We start from the raw sequence: 14,829 nt of genomic DNA on the forward strand, positions 1-14,829 counted from the left end.
CTCTGAAGTTGCAGAGAGCAGATCGCATCTAGTCTTATCTCTCTGAAGTTGCAGTAGAGCAGACTCAGCAAGCAAGTCTTATCCTCCTGAAGTTGCAGTGAGGTAGACTGAAGATGGCAAATCTTATCTCCCTGAAGTTGCAGTGGAGCAGATTAGAGCCGATAATCCTATCTCCCTGAAGTTGCAGTGGAGCGGATCAAAACCTTGGATCTTATCTCTCTAAAGTTGCAGAGAGCAGATCGCGTCTAGTCTTATCTCTCTGAAGTTGCAGTAGAGCAGACTAAGTAAACAAGTCTTATCCTCCTGAAGTTGCAGTGAGACAGACTAAATAAACAAATCCTGTCTCCCTAAGTTGTAGTGGAGTGGATTAGAGTGATGGATTTTATCTCTCTGAAATTACAGTTAAGCAGATTAAAAGTTACGAGTCACCAATCCTATCTCTCCGATGTTGCGGTGGAGTGGATCGAGACACTAATTCTTACACCTCTGAAGATGCAATAGGATGGATGTGGCTGCTTGAAGAAGAAGAGCACCAAGATCCAGCGTGACCGGGCAAAAATTGGCCATTTCTAAAGTCTTTGCTTCGTTCCTGTTACACGACAACGAGCAAAGAGGGGCAGCTGTAATACCCAATTTTAGCCCGGGCTCACATATGGAAACATAATTTTCGAGGATATACAATCTTAGATATGATATGCAATCTTAGATATGATATATGCAATCTTAGATATGATATATACAATATTAGAAGATATGATTTTGTAATATTAGAGATTTAATTTGTAGATACCCTTTAATCTAAGCCGTTGATGTAATTGATCTGTACCGTTAGATTTGGGGAGGCACAGCTATAAATAGAGGCCTCTCCCTTCATTGTCTAGAAAAAAAAAGAATCAATAAAAAAGGGAGAACGATTGACAATTTTTTAAAGGTGGCTTACTATTTTTTTTTCTATTTCGATTATTTTTTACTTATTTACGATTTTAAAAAAGGGAGAAGGTGATACCACTGCGAATTTTGTTTATTTATTTTATTTAGCCCTAATAAAGTGACGCGTTTCAAAGGATGGAGATATTTTCTCATTCGAGCCCTATGAGTTATTCGCGCCTTTTAATTGGGGCCCTTCATTTTTTTTAAATTATGTTGATTTTCAATTTAATCCTTAATCTTTCATTTTAGGTTTTTAGTCTATTTTATTAATTTTGTTATTATTATTTTTATTATTATATTATATATTATTATTATACCTACATATATGTGCGCATATGCATGTTAATATATATACATATATATTTTAAACGTTTTGATATATATACATATTATATACATACTTTTTATTATTTTATTTTCATAGTTTTTATACATATATATATATATATACACATTTATATTTCATAATATTTATACGTTTGCCCATATTCTATGATTTTTATATGTTTATACATTTTTGTAATATATACACATATATTTATACTCCATTCAAAGCTTATTATAAATATTTTCCACGTTTTATATTATACTTATATATTTCATTTTTTGTAAATGCATGAATATATTTTATATTTTATATGTGTATATTTATATTTTCCTTGTTTTCATAAATGCATTATGTATTTTATATATGTATAAGTTTTATAACCCAAAATTTTATGAGTAAATTATCTTTATGTCTTTTATTCTTCATAATTTCAATATATTTTGTACCTTTTCTCTTTATATTTTTTTATTTATTTCCTTCATTTGCTTATTGATTTATATTTTCATTTATATTCATTTGATATTTTACATGTCGTTGTTTGTGTTCATTAATTTCGTTTATTTCTATTCCATTGTTGTATTTATTATTACATTTTATATTTAATGTAGCATCACATCATTTTTTTTCGATTTTAAAATTTTCAAAATTGAGATAACACTCATATTTAGGATTTTCAAGGAAATTGAGCCCTAACGTATTGGGTTCCGATTTTCTTCGTTAAATCCAACGATCGAGGGTTGCTAATTAATAAAAAATATATAAAATAAAAAGCTTGTTGTTGGGGAGTTAAATATGTTGTATCCTAACGTATTGGATGTGACGTATTGATTTCTCGAGACAAAGATGTTTTGAAAAAATAATAATAAAGGAAATATTTCAAGTTTGGGATTTTGAGAAATTGTGCCCTAACGTATTGGGCCGCGATTTCTTAAATCTTAAACAAATGAATATTCTTTTAAATTTTTATTACACGAGTTTTAGGCTAATTCATTTTTTAGGAAATTAAAATGTTGTGCCCTAACGCATTGGGTGTGACATTTTCTTTCTTCGAACTGATAAGGGTCTTAATAAGTAACGTTTTTAAGTTTTTGCTAAAGATTATATTTTTCAAATTTTCGACATTAAGACACTAATTAATTAACTAGGTACCAATTTTGGGCGTTACGAGGGTGCTAATCCTTCCTCGTACGTAACTGACTCCCGGATCCGTTTTTCTAAAACTCGTAGACCAAAGCCCTTTTTTTAGGTGATCCAATCACACCTTAATAAAAGATTGGTGGCGACTCCCAATTTTTATTTTTTAAAGTCGACAACCTAAATTTTTTGTTTTTAAAAAAATGGTTTCGACAGAATTTAAAAATTCATTTCTAATCTTTGAAAATTATTTTGTATTTTTTGTAATTTTAGTAAGAGAGACCAATTTACTCATTTCGAACATTAATAGGAATCAAAGGGCATTTACACTAATATGTTATTTGAATTATTCAAATTATAAAATTCAACTCAACTTGCACTTGAAACTCAAATTATGTATTTGATTTGACTCGAAAAAATCAAATAACTCAATTTGATTAACTCGAAAATGAAAAATCATTTGATTTTTTGAGTCAAATTAAGTTTTACTCACCCATAGACACAATATATAAACATTGAAGGCTAAAATTGATATTATGTCAAATTAAAACTATCACCATTAATCATTTGGCAGTTGAAAACTAAAAAGAAATAAAAATTAAAAAATTAAATAATTATTTTATAACTTTTAATCATTAAATCACAAAAATTACTAATAATTTAATAACTACTTAAATATAAATGAAAAAATATGTTGGAGACAAAACACATGGGAAGAGAAATGCACTGAAAAACGATAATTAAATTACACTTGAAATCAAAATAATGCAATGTGATAATTTATTTATACACACTTTCCCAACTCCACATTAACCGACTGCTAACTATAGTTAATTAACTGGCTACTCTATTACCACTACTGTAGTTTATCCTATAATATTATATATATATATCAACGCACACTTTGTTAGAAGTGGTGTAATTTTGACTTTGAAAAACATCGGGTACAGTATATACATCCCTGTTCAGTTCGATTCTCTCCGATTCTATTCTCCCCAGTCAAGAAGAACAAGAAGATGGAGAGAACTCTAACCCACTCATTAACCGCTGTTGTAATCTCTTCCTTTGTCGCCATTCGATCCTACAGAAGGAAGTCTCTCGATTTATCTGGAGCTCTTGCCGGATTTCTCGTCATGACTATTCATTTCGTTGCTGGATACAGGTCCTTTTCTTTTCTTTTTACATTTATATGGTGTTTCTTTGTTTGGCATGCCAAGAATGTTATTAATTTATGGGAATTTTAGGTTCGGGGCAATGTTACTTGTCTTTTTCTTCACTTCATCGATGCTTACCAAAGTTGGAGAAGACAAGAAGCGGCGAGTTGATGCTGATTTTAAGGAAGGTGGACAAAGAAACTGGTATTTTTTTTTTATAATTCTCTCTTCAAATAAACCAATATACATCTTAATTTATATTTGAAGATTGATGAACTAACTAATTTAGTTCAAATGAAAAAAAAATTAGAGTTTTCTTGATTGGTTGTGAAAGACAAGTGGGAACAAGTCAGTGTTGTTAATGGATAGAAGTGGAAATCTTCTTTGAATGCTATGGTTGGAGTTTTTTCTTTCTTTCTCCCCCCCCCCTTTTCTGGGATTTAAAAGGGTATAGAATGTTGAAATTCTGATGCTCAAAAGAATTTGGCAAAAATCAAATGAACTAATTTTGGTGGGTAAGGGATGAAACTTTTGATGGGACAAATAAGAGGAAATATTCAGGGACAATGATTTGGACTTCAATCTGTTGATGAATAGAAGTAAGAACTTGCGATATGTGTAGAGTAGCAAGGTTATATTGGATTGTAGATTCTTTATTTGACAGGGTAATTCCCAATTTATTCATTTCAGGATACAAGTTTTATATAATAGTGGTATTGCAGCAGTTTTGTCTGTTCTTATTGGGAACCTGACTGGATGGGAGGACAAGTGCCTAGACTCGAATGATTCGGTTCTTATCACTTCCTTAATTGGTGGTATTATTGGTCACTATTCTTGCTGCAACGGTGACACTTGGTCGTCAGAGATCGGAGTTCTTAGTGATGACCAGCCACGGCTGATCACAACTTTTAAGGTTGATATTCTTTTCCCTAATTTGATTTAACAACATATTGTTTTGGATGGTTATATATCTAGTCACACTACAATGTCATCACATCCTGTTCAAACTTAGCGACAACTTTCCGATAATATCCTGTTTCTCTGAAGATCAACTCAGCTGCTTAGATCTTTCCTCATAAATCAAAGCAACTATCCAGCTTGCATTCTACTCTAGGCTTTTATGGTTGCTATGCAAACCACATAGTTGATAGTTATGATGTTTGTAACTTTTATTTTCATGTTATTCATGAAGTTGATTTGTTTTTTTCAAGGAACTATTAGAAAGGATTAGCTTTCTTGATCACTTAGATACGGTCTTAATGCATTTATCTTACCCATATAACCAACCTGATATAGCGGGTAAAGACTTTGCTTCTTTTTTTTGTGCGTGTATTTACTAATATTACTGTAAATGATTATCAGTCTGTTCGAAGGGGCACCAATGGAGGTGTGACAAAAACAGGACTTTTAGCAGCTTTGGCAGCAGGGAGTGTCATTGGTTTAACATTTGTTCTGGTTGGATTTCTCACTACAAGATGTTCAAATGAAATGGCCATGAAGCAGCTGTTGGTAATACCCCTTTCTGCAGTGGCTGGACTTTTAGGAAGTATCATAGATTCTCTGTTGGGAGCAACCCTTCAATTCAGTGGGTTCTGCTCTGTCCGAAATAAGGTTTGTTGAACACAATGCTGAAGATTTTTAGGCCTTCAAAATTGAAAACAAGCTCCTATCATGCCATGATAAACGAACCGTTCAATGCTGCCCGCATCGTGAATATTTTTTGTTTGATCTCTTTGCAGGTTGTTGGAAAACCTGGACCAACAGTGAAGAGGATTTCAGGTCTTAACTTTCTTGACAACAATGCGGTGAACCTCGTCTCGATACTACTGACCACACTGCTGACTTCATTTGCCTGTGTGTACATTTTCTGATTCCTTAATACTCTTCAAACAGTTTAGACAGTGTATGTTTTGATAAAGTCGAAAAAAATCTCAGAAAAGGATCCAATTCCCATAAAAAACTTCGTATGTGATGTGTAATCAACATAAGGGGAAACGGTTTACCATTTGTGCCTGGAAATAAAGATTACCATGTTGGTCCACTGGCTAGGTTAGAATAAATTGAGAGGCGAGTTGTTCTTATGGTGGAATGATCTTTTGCAACTTCTTTTTGTGCTATGCTTCTCAATGTTTTAATTTCTCAATACAACCCAATTTTAAGGGAAAACAGAGAGAAACATTACATGACAATGAAATGCTTTGATCATAAAGGCTACACTACCCAATATCTTTTCCTTCAATGAACATGTGAAAGTATATTATTATGAAACATAGCTTGCCACATGGTACATAGTTTTGTTGGGGATTGGAATCTCATTTTTGAAAATTTTCAGAATATTCGTATACAGGTGTGAACTGAAGAAGATATAGATTTGTTATAACTAGCTTCTAATTAAATAGTTTGTGATAAATAGAAAAGATGTTTAAACTAACTTAATAGTGATTAAAGAAAATTGTTGAAATTTGATTTTCTTTTTCAAATTAAATTCACAGAACATTTTTCACTTTGTACTAAATAAATAACATATAAATAAATAAATAAAAATTAAGAGCTCTTGCTAGTATAAACTTATAGAAAAGTTTTAAAAAATTAATATCATAATATCATAACCAATGAATATGATTTTCAATTACTCTTGACGCCATTGTTGTTCGAATATGATTTGAAAATAATTTAAAAATTTTAAAAAATTAATATCATAATAATTTTATTTTACATAATTAAAAACAATTTTAAAAAACTATAAATTATAAATTAAATTCTAATTATTACAATTTTTTCTATATTTTATGCTTAGTGTTCTTTTCAAGTAATAACTTTATTTTAAAATTAATATAACTATTTTAATTAATATTTTAAATTGAATTATAATTATTTAGTGATATGATAAAAATAAAAATATTCTCGTCAATTTAATTTTTTTTCAAACTCGTATTGTTATATATTATAGACTATAAATAAAAAGAAAAGGAAAGGTAAACTAGTTTATAGTTTATATAAGTTGTACTGGATTTTACAAACTTTTATGGAATATAGACATAATATATATATATATATATATATATGTATTAAGTGGGTTAAGTTGGGTTTAATTATGTATTTCAATAATAGATAAGCAATCGATAAAATTGACTCAACTAAAATTGATAAAATTGTATGCCACTTTTACTCACTTGGTGGAAATCAAGAAGTGAAAGGGCTTACAATTATTATTTGACAAGAACAACATGCAATGCAGTATTGAAGTACATGACCCAACTTTCTTGTTGGGCTCGCGATCCACTAGCATAAGAGAATGCCATCACAGACAGGATGAAGAAGATCAAGAATTTTCAGCAAATTTTAGACATGGAGTTTAGTTGGAGGAAGATGAGGTTTGCCCCTTCAACATTTAAGCATAAGTTGGCAGGGTTTTACTAAAGGAGGCATTGCTGTTCATATGAAGTTTCATTGCCTGTAATTTGTATGGCTTTGAATGTATAGACAAAAGAAAAATATAATGGATACAAGAGGTGTAGCAGATACATATGCTTGAAACCCAATGCGTCTAAATCTTTTGATGGTGATGACATACAAATCCTATTGACTCGCCAAACAACATCCAACAATCAGGGCAGCTACAAATATATTTACGTATATTTTCTTTTCTTTTCCCAACATGATTACTTGAGTGTTCAACAGGCAACCGGGCATGCAGCGGGAGGAATCACGTTGGCAGCAGTTTCCAGGCGTTCCCATATTAGTTTCCTCTTCTCAGTTGCCTCACTCGACTGGGAGTTTTCCTCCTCCATCTTCTGCCGGCAAGCAAGCACAAGTTCTTCATCCATCTCGCACAACATCTTCTTTATGCTTTGTGTCAGGTTAAGCACTGCTTGGTTCCAATGGTTCTCAGAATTTCGCTCGAGGGCAGGGAAGATAAGAGGAAATATCACCTGACGGTTATGTGTTACAAGATTAAGGATGTGCTCATTGTTCCATAGCAAGTGAGTTCGTTCAGCCACCTGAAAACAGTGGAAAGAGAAAAGTCGAAAACAGTTTCATATTGCCCTGTTGCCGCGTGACATAATGATTTCAGTCAACCAAAAACAAAAGCAACACTCATAATCGATAAAGATACAGTCCAAGTTAAACATTTTTCTCAGAGTGACTAGAAAAAGGAAAATATACCTGGTAATGGGAGCTGTTTAAGCAAAATGCAATACGCCGAAACAGTGGAACCATGATCTTTAGGAACTCGGCCATGCTAGTCATCTCCAAAACCTCTTCCAACTCACTAATAAACATTAACTCCTTCTGGCTATTTGTAACTGGCCAATACTTTAACAGTCCCTTAATCACGCTATCGGCTAAGTTCGGATCCTTATCTATAAACTGTACAACACAAAATGTTAATTGCTGATGATAAACACCCACCAGTTTCAGTTTGTGTAAAGGAATAAGGGATTTCCACAAAAACATCTTGTGTTCCTCTTTCAATGGTACAGCAAAACCACTAATAATACTTCCGAATATCTCGAGGAGTTCAGCAATACCATTATGCCTTTCAGTTTCAAAAACAAAACGATACATGATATTGCTAACAGCTTTTCGTACAAAGGGCCTGTGCACCATGAGTTTCGCGTAAATTCTGTGCAGAATTGTTTTCAAACAGTCCCTTTCCCGGGGGTCCTCAGAATCAAAGAGGTCAAGTAACCTCGAAATAAAAGAATGATCTACGTACTTCTTTGCCACCTTTGCATCAAGAGAACTATACGTAATAAACCCAAGAAGTAGATCATATACGAGTTGCAAATTTGACCATGAAGGATCAAACATTGGCTCTTCATCTTCCACTTCACCACTAATGCTATTAGACCGATATTTAGGTGGAAAAACTCTGAACAGGTTAACGGCGCACATTTTACACATTGCGGCAATTGCCGGTTCATTGAACTTTGCAGACCCCGTAGAAACAAAATCGACTAGTTCTATCAGTGTTTGATGTTTAAGATCTTGCTCGGCGCTAGTTTTATCAGGATCACTGAAATCAGAAACCTCGCAGCACAGATTCAATTTACTAATAAAGAGGCTCTGTTTCTGCAGAATTGAAACATCTGTGAAAGATAAATAGGGTTCTACTGCCTCCACACCAACCATGATGCTAGCAGGAAAAACAGCTGAGGACACCCGTTTAACAACACTTAGACGACTTGATATACTATTCCCGATATTTGTACATTGAACTCCATTCCCTGAGTTAGAAGTATGGTTTCCAGAATCACTTCCAGATGAATCTAATAGGTCAGATTTTTGTAACTTCCGCGGGAGTTTGATTAAAATTTGTTTGAGCATTGTAGCAAAGCAACTTCCAGCAACACAGACTGCCGAAATCGAATTACAATAGTTACAGACTAATAGTGATTCGATGAAAGTATACAATTGCAAATTGTAAGTGGAAATAGGGATGGCATTGATATTTGATTCAGCAGCTGGAAAGAGAAATGATGCTAAGGTTCTTAACAAGTTATAATTCTGATTGACAAGTATATTTTCAAAGGAAATACCAACAAAACACAATACTCAATGCAGCAAATAACAAATTCAGTAAAGCGATTGATATCACCCCCAAATCACAGTGTCACAACTGCCACCATCATTATTGTTTAGAGATAGCAAAACAAATCATGGTAAAGCACTCACTTCAAAAAACTAAGTTTCCCAGAAAGAAAATCATACACTTTTAGGAATAAACAAATAAGGGGCATAACAACGGCACTATTTTGATGAATTATAAAATAACAGATAGAATTTTTGTTTCAATACAGAACAGCCATAAGAAAACCTTCAGATCCGATAAAATAAAGCGAAAAAAGAGAGTAAATCCACCAACGATCTAGTGCCAATTCACGATCATATGACATATGGAAAAAAGAACCCAGATCTTACTCAGAATAAAACATTAATATAGCAACTTTTTAACTAACACAAAATGTCATCATCAAGCATAATAAATTTAGCTAAATAATTGGCCCAAAAGCACCAATAAATGAACGAATCATGTAGTTAGGCCAAAAGGAGGGGGGAAAACCTGAATCGGTTGAGCTGTCAAAGGATAAGCTTGGGAGATGGAAGACCAAAAAGGAAGTTTTTAAAGTCCCGAAATTGCTTTGGAGTTTAGATTTTATATAAAGACAACATGAAAGATGAACAATTTGGGTTCCTGAGTTGAAGAGAATGATTGGTGAGGCATTTTCTGAGAAAATTGAAGGCACTGCCAGTAATCACCCTCCACATGGGACATGTGATTTCCATTTCAAAGATGAAATTATTATTACAATTAACTACACTTTGTACTGTTAAACAGTGTTTAAATATAAATATTAAGAATTTTAAAATATATAAAAAAATACAGTTCTAAAATAGCATAAAATCAAATAATTTAAATAAAATAAAATCTAAATATAGATTCTTTTTCAATGAAATCGTGAAAGCTTTCCTTTCTCTTTTAAGGAAAACCAAATCTTGTTCTCATCTTCATAATCAAAATCACATCAATCTTTTGCCTTCACTTTTTCTTCCTCTTAGATTTTATTTAACCGGAGAAACCTAGAAACTTTTCCTTTGATCTTTCACTTTCTTTTTTCTCTTCAATCAACACCAACTTTCACAACAGAGGCCAATTTACGAGATGGCAGGGGCTGTGACATTTCCTTTAAACGATTTTAATTTTTTTTTATTTTGATATTATAGTTAATGTTAGTAAAAAGGGTTTTTTTTCTAGACATTTAGGTCAGTTTTAAAATTAATTAGGGAAATAGACTGATTTAAAAAAACTAACGGCTTTTTGAATTTTATCGCGCCAACAGTAAAAAAAAAGTACTTCCAATGGTTAATTTTTTTTACCCTATAAATACTCCCAAAATTTCATTTTCTTTTCATTCACATCCATCTCTCAACTCTCTCGTTTCAAAATTTTCGATATTTTAATTTAAAAATATTATTTTTTAATTATCTCGTTTTTAGTCGTTTAAATCGATTTCTCACGAATGACTGCATTTCTAATCCACTTCGATGACAAACATATTTTTGCCACTCAATTAGCAATGGTAAGTCGGAAATTTAAATTTTGTTAATTTTAATAATGTTAATTTTTTTTAAATTTTAAATTGTTTTTATTATATAAATAGGCTAATCGTGTTCTAGAAGGCTTCATTCATAATATGGAAAAGCCTGTGATCCTTGAAATTCGTGGCCACTTGCAAGCGGTTGGAATATTACATGCGTCTCGAATGTCCAAGGGCTACAAACTTGATTTGGCACTAATCAGCGCGTTGGTGGAAAGAAGAAGGCTCGAAATATAACGACCCGATAGTTACGGGTATCGAAAAGTGTATTTTCGAGTCTCTGTTTTCGAAAAACGGATTCGTAAATATTAAAAATATTTACGAAGTTAGTTGTGTGGTTAATTAGATTTTGATTAGGTGAATTTGCTTAATTTAAGAGTAATTAGGTGTAAGGACTAGATTCCGTATAGGAAGAAAGTTAAATTATAGATTAGAGAAAAGTGAATGGACTAAATAAGCAATTAAACCTCAAATTAATAAGTGTGTGGTATTGGTATTTGGTAATAACATGTGTAACATTTAAATATATACATTTATAATAATTATTACTTATTATTTAAGTAAATATTATTATATTATTATATTATATTGTTATAATAATTAAAATATAAAATAAATGAAAGAAAATGAAGAACAAAGTAAACAAAGCAGAGAAGAAAAGAGAGAAAGAAAAGGAGAAAAAAATTAGGGTTTTCAAGGGTTCAAAGCTTAATTGGTAAGTTAATTTAGTCATTTTTCTTGTAATTTTATGTTTTTAGAATCCTAGTATTAAATACTACTTAACCTATGTTGAAATTTTAGAAAATATTAAATTTTTAGATGTTGTTCATGTTGAATAATTTAAGTATTTGTGATTAAATTGATAGAATTTTAAGTTAGAAATGAAAAGGGATTGAATTGTAAAATAAATTATAAGTTTTGAGTATTATGGACTAAATTGTAAAAATTTCAAAATTTAGGGATTTGAGTGAAATTAGAGAGTTGAATTTAGTCTAAAGTGAAAATTGAATGAAAATATGGAATTAGTTTTGAAGAAATAAAGTTAGTCTCGATTTAGGGACTAAATTGGAATTTAGACAAAAGTTAAATAAAAATTGAAATATTCAATGTGAAATTGTATTGTATTGATGAATTTTAATTGCTTTAATTTTTGTAGCTAACGCTGTACCGAAAACTTCGACTAAGAAAGGAAAAGATAAAGTTGACGAGGAGTAGCTCAGAAATTCTGATTTGTATTTCTGTAATCCGAATTTAATTATTAATTGTTGTATTTTGATTTAAATGTTTATAGTAAGTAAATAAGGTAAGTGTTAGCATTTTTTTTATATTGAATTGAATGTATGTGAAATTGTGATTTATGTGATAATTGAGTATTGGATAATTGTGGCATTAGAAAAGTGAATTGAAACCCTATTAATTGTATCGGGCTGAGTCGGATATAGATGGCATGCCATAGGATGAGAAGAGTTCAGGGATACTTCGACTTCGAGTCGATGAGATACTAGGTGTCAAATTATTACTTCGGATAAATTCGATGAGGTACTAGGTACCAATTTACTTTTGCATGGCCGATGAGACACTGGGTGTCAACTTATTGCTTCAAATTATCCGATGAGGCAATGGGTGCCAAACTGGTGTGTTTTGGTTGGATCCGTGTATCCGTCTAAGTCCATGTCATGTTAATAGGGGTTATTGAATAAAATAGTGTTATGATTGATATTGAGTGGTGATTTGAAATATGGTTAAAGACACATGATTTGTGTATTTATGAATTGAATATGAATGAACAATATTGTTGTTCAAATGATTTGTGTTCATATTGTGAAAAGTTATCTGGGATAGTAAATGATAAAAATTGAATGTGCTATAAATACCTTATTTATGAATTGAATAATTATATGAATATAGTTATTGTATGTTATAATAGTTTACTTTTAAGCATTCGGATTATAGAAATACCATTAAGTTTATACTCAGTGTACGATTTGTTTTCCGTGCGCAGGTTAGGTTAAAGTCAGTGTAACAACCCAATTTTTAGTGGTGTCGAAAATAGTGGTTCGAGACCACTAAATCTGACAAGTGAGCTCGTAAATTTTATTATATAGTGTTTATGAGTTGATTGTGAATTTAGGAAGGCTTATGAATTATTGAATTATGCTTTAGAAATATTTGTTAGATTAATTGGTTTTGAAAACGAAGTATCGAGACTTCAATTTTATAAACCGAGCTGTAAATATTTTTATAAATATTTACGGAGTATCATTAAGGTAGTATTAAAGTTTCGTTAGAAAATTTTATCGTTTCGATAGTTAATTAATTAAAAAGGACTAAATTGAAAATTATGCAAAACTTAATAAAGTGATTAAATAGCATAAGTGGTAAATAATGGAGGACTAAAAGGAAAATTAGACACCCAAGGAATGGCTGAGGCGGCATAAGAAGAAAAAAAATCTTGGAATTAGGTGATTTAGGGGCAAAATTGTAAATTTGGTAAAATTAAGCTTAAATAAAAAGAAATCAAAAGATTTCTAGGCAATTCTTCTTCAATTCTCAGCAAAAAACAGCCATTAGAGAGATTTTTAAGCTGATTTTTATATTTTTAGTTCATGTAAGTTTAATTCTTACTTTTCTCTTGAAATTTTTATGTTTTGAGACTTTTACAATTAGGTCCAACTATCTAATTCATTAGTTTTTGATTCTATGGGTAATTTTGAAAGTTACCATTGATGAGTTCTGGATGTTTATAATGAATTAACATGTATTTTAAGTTTTAATTTTGTTATATGAAGATTTTATCAAGTAATTTCAATATAAATTGATTTTAGGACCAAATTGTAAAAAGATTAAATCTTAGGGTTTGGTATTAAATTATGTTTATTAAGGTCTGTGTAATAGCTTATAATATTTAGATAAAGTGTTAATTGAGAAAAATAATCTCATTTGATGGGTTAATTGGTGAGGGACTAAATTGCAAAAACTGTAAAAGTTGAGATAATTGTGTAATTTCGAAATTAAGGGGTATAAATTGTGAAGTGGACTGAAATTAAAATATATGATAATGAATGAAAAAATTACATTCTAGATCAAGAGCTCGTAGATCAACGAGAAAAAAAGAAAATTAGCCGAGTAGTCTCTAAACTAATACCAATTTTACAATCCAACCAAGGTAAGTTCATATGGTAAAACTTTCATGATTATTTTTTAATTTAGGAATGATATAATATGTTTATTCATATTTTGTTGGTGAAATTAAGATTATTGTAAAAGTATGAAAATTGAATTGAATGTTTAAAACGAGTAGAACGCAAGATTTAGTACGATTGTTTCGTGGAAAAGAATGAATTGACGGATAAGACCATGGTTGAATCATGGTAATGTTTAAATGTAAGACCATAGTTGGGCTATGGCATTCTGATGATAAGACCGTAACTGGGTTATGACACTATAAATGTAAGACCATGACAGGGCCATGGCAATGCATGTGTAAGACCATAGCTGGGCTATGGCATTCTGATGATAAGACCATAACCGGGTTTTGGCATTATAAATGTAAGACTATGGCAGGGCCATGGCAATGCATGTGTAAGACCATAGTTGGACTATGGCACAAAAAGAACAATGTACTCATATCCGTAAGCCGTTCTTCAATTCAGTAAGAAATGGTAAGAGACTTATGTAATTGAATTGAAAGATTTATAGATTATTATTGATATTTATCTGAAGGAAGTGTGTTTATTGATTATATTGTATTTGACAGGGAAAAATGTATGATTTATTTAAAATTTAATTTATTATATAATATTAAGTTTGGTAAGATCAATGTTTAACCTATTGAAATTACTAAGCTTTATTAAGCTTAGTCATGTTATTTAATGTTCTTGTAGATTAACGTGTAGTCGGAAGATCGGATCAACACATCAAGCTACACTATCCAGTTTATTCCGGTAGTTTTTGCAATGTAAATTTTGGTTTATATGGCATGTATAGGGTTGGTTTGACAATGAAATAGTTTGAATTATAGTCGTGAATATTAAATGTTTTTATGCATGTAATTAGTAGTAGAATTTGATAAATCAATGAAATGAGTTAAATAGGTAGGTATAAGTAAATGATATATTTGTGATGTTATGTCATGTTGAGAACATGTCTTAGCTTGTATTGATTGCTTGGTTAGGATATA

At 31.2% G+C, this 14,829-nt stretch overlaps 2 protein-coding genes across 4 annotated transcripts; one reads left to right on the forward strand and one right to left on the reverse strand.

Annotated features, from left to right (window-relative positions):
• Positions 1–3,297: 3,297 nt before the first annotated feature.
• Positions 3,298–5,587, forward strand: LOC105773108 (protein PGR). Its single transcript, XM_012594779.2, has 5 exons — positions 3,298–3,554; positions 3,637–3,750; positions 4,237–4,459; positions 4,909–5,157; positions 5,286–5,587. The coding sequence occupies exons 1-5, from the start codon at positions 3,409–3,411 to the stop codon at positions 5,415–5,417; spliced, it is 864 nt and encodes a 287-aa protein (XP_012450233.1). The 5' UTR covers positions 3,298–3,408; the 3' UTR covers positions 5,418–5,587.
• Positions 5,588–6,980: 1,393 nt separating this feature from the next.
• Positions 6,981–9,853, reverse strand: LOC105773107 (serine/threonine protein phosphatase 2A 57 kDa regulatory subunit B' kappa isoform). Of its 3 annotated transcripts, none has more exons than XM_012594775.2 (3): positions 9,614–9,853; positions 7,714–8,906; positions 6,981–7,547 (listed from the first exon to the last, which is right to left on the reverse strand). In XM_012594775.2, exons 2-3 carry the CDS (start codon positions 8,875–8,877, stop codon positions 7,221–7,223), a joined length of 1,491 nt encoding a protein of 496 aa, XP_012450229.1. In that variant the 5' UTR covers positions 8,878–8,906; positions 9,614–9,853; the 3' UTR covers positions 6,981–7,220. The 3 variants fall into 3 exon arrangements, with proteins under 3 accessions (XP_012450229.1, XP_052488797.1, XP_052488796.1); XM_052632837.1 differs by having other exon boundaries at positions 7,714–9,014; XM_052632836.1 differs by lacking the exon at positions 9,614–9,853 and adding an exon at positions 9,368–9,599.
• Between the last annotated feature and the right edge of the window lie 4,976 nt (positions 9,854–14,829).

The sequence above is a fragment of the Gossypium raimondii genome, chromosome 6 (genome assembly GCF_025698545.1).
Source record: "Gossypium raimondii isolate GPD5lz chromosome 6, ASM2569854v1, whole genome shotgun sequence".
In the NCBI taxonomy this organism is placed as follows: Eukaryota; Viridiplantae; Streptophyta; class Magnoliopsida; order Malvales; family Malvaceae; genus Gossypium; species Gossypium raimondii.

Coding starts and splice junctions, on each gene's coding strand:
- LOC105773108 (XM_012594779.2), top strand. CDS start 3,409: ATGGAGAGAACTCTAACCCACTCATTAACCGCTGTTGTAATCTCTTCC. Junction 3,751..4,236: donor GAAGGTGGACAAAGAAACTG/GTATTTTTTTTT, acceptor TATTCATTTCAG/GATACAAGTTTTATATAATA. Junction 5,158..5,285: donor TCTGCTCTGTCCGAAATAAG/GTTTGTTGAACA, acceptor ATCTCTTTGCAG/GTTGTTGGAAAACCTGGACC.
- LOC105773107 (XM_052632836.1), bottom strand. CDS start 9,446: ATGTCATATGATCGTGAATTGGCACTAGATCGTTGGTGGATTTACTCT. Junction 8,907..9,367: donor TTATTTTATCGGATCTGAAG/GTTTTCTTATGG, acceptor CGATTTCGGCAG/TCTGTGTTGCTGGAAGTTGC. Junction 7,548..7,713: donor TAAACAGCTCCCATTACCAG/GTATATTTTCCT, acceptor CACTGTTTTCAG/GTGGCTGAACGAACTCACTT.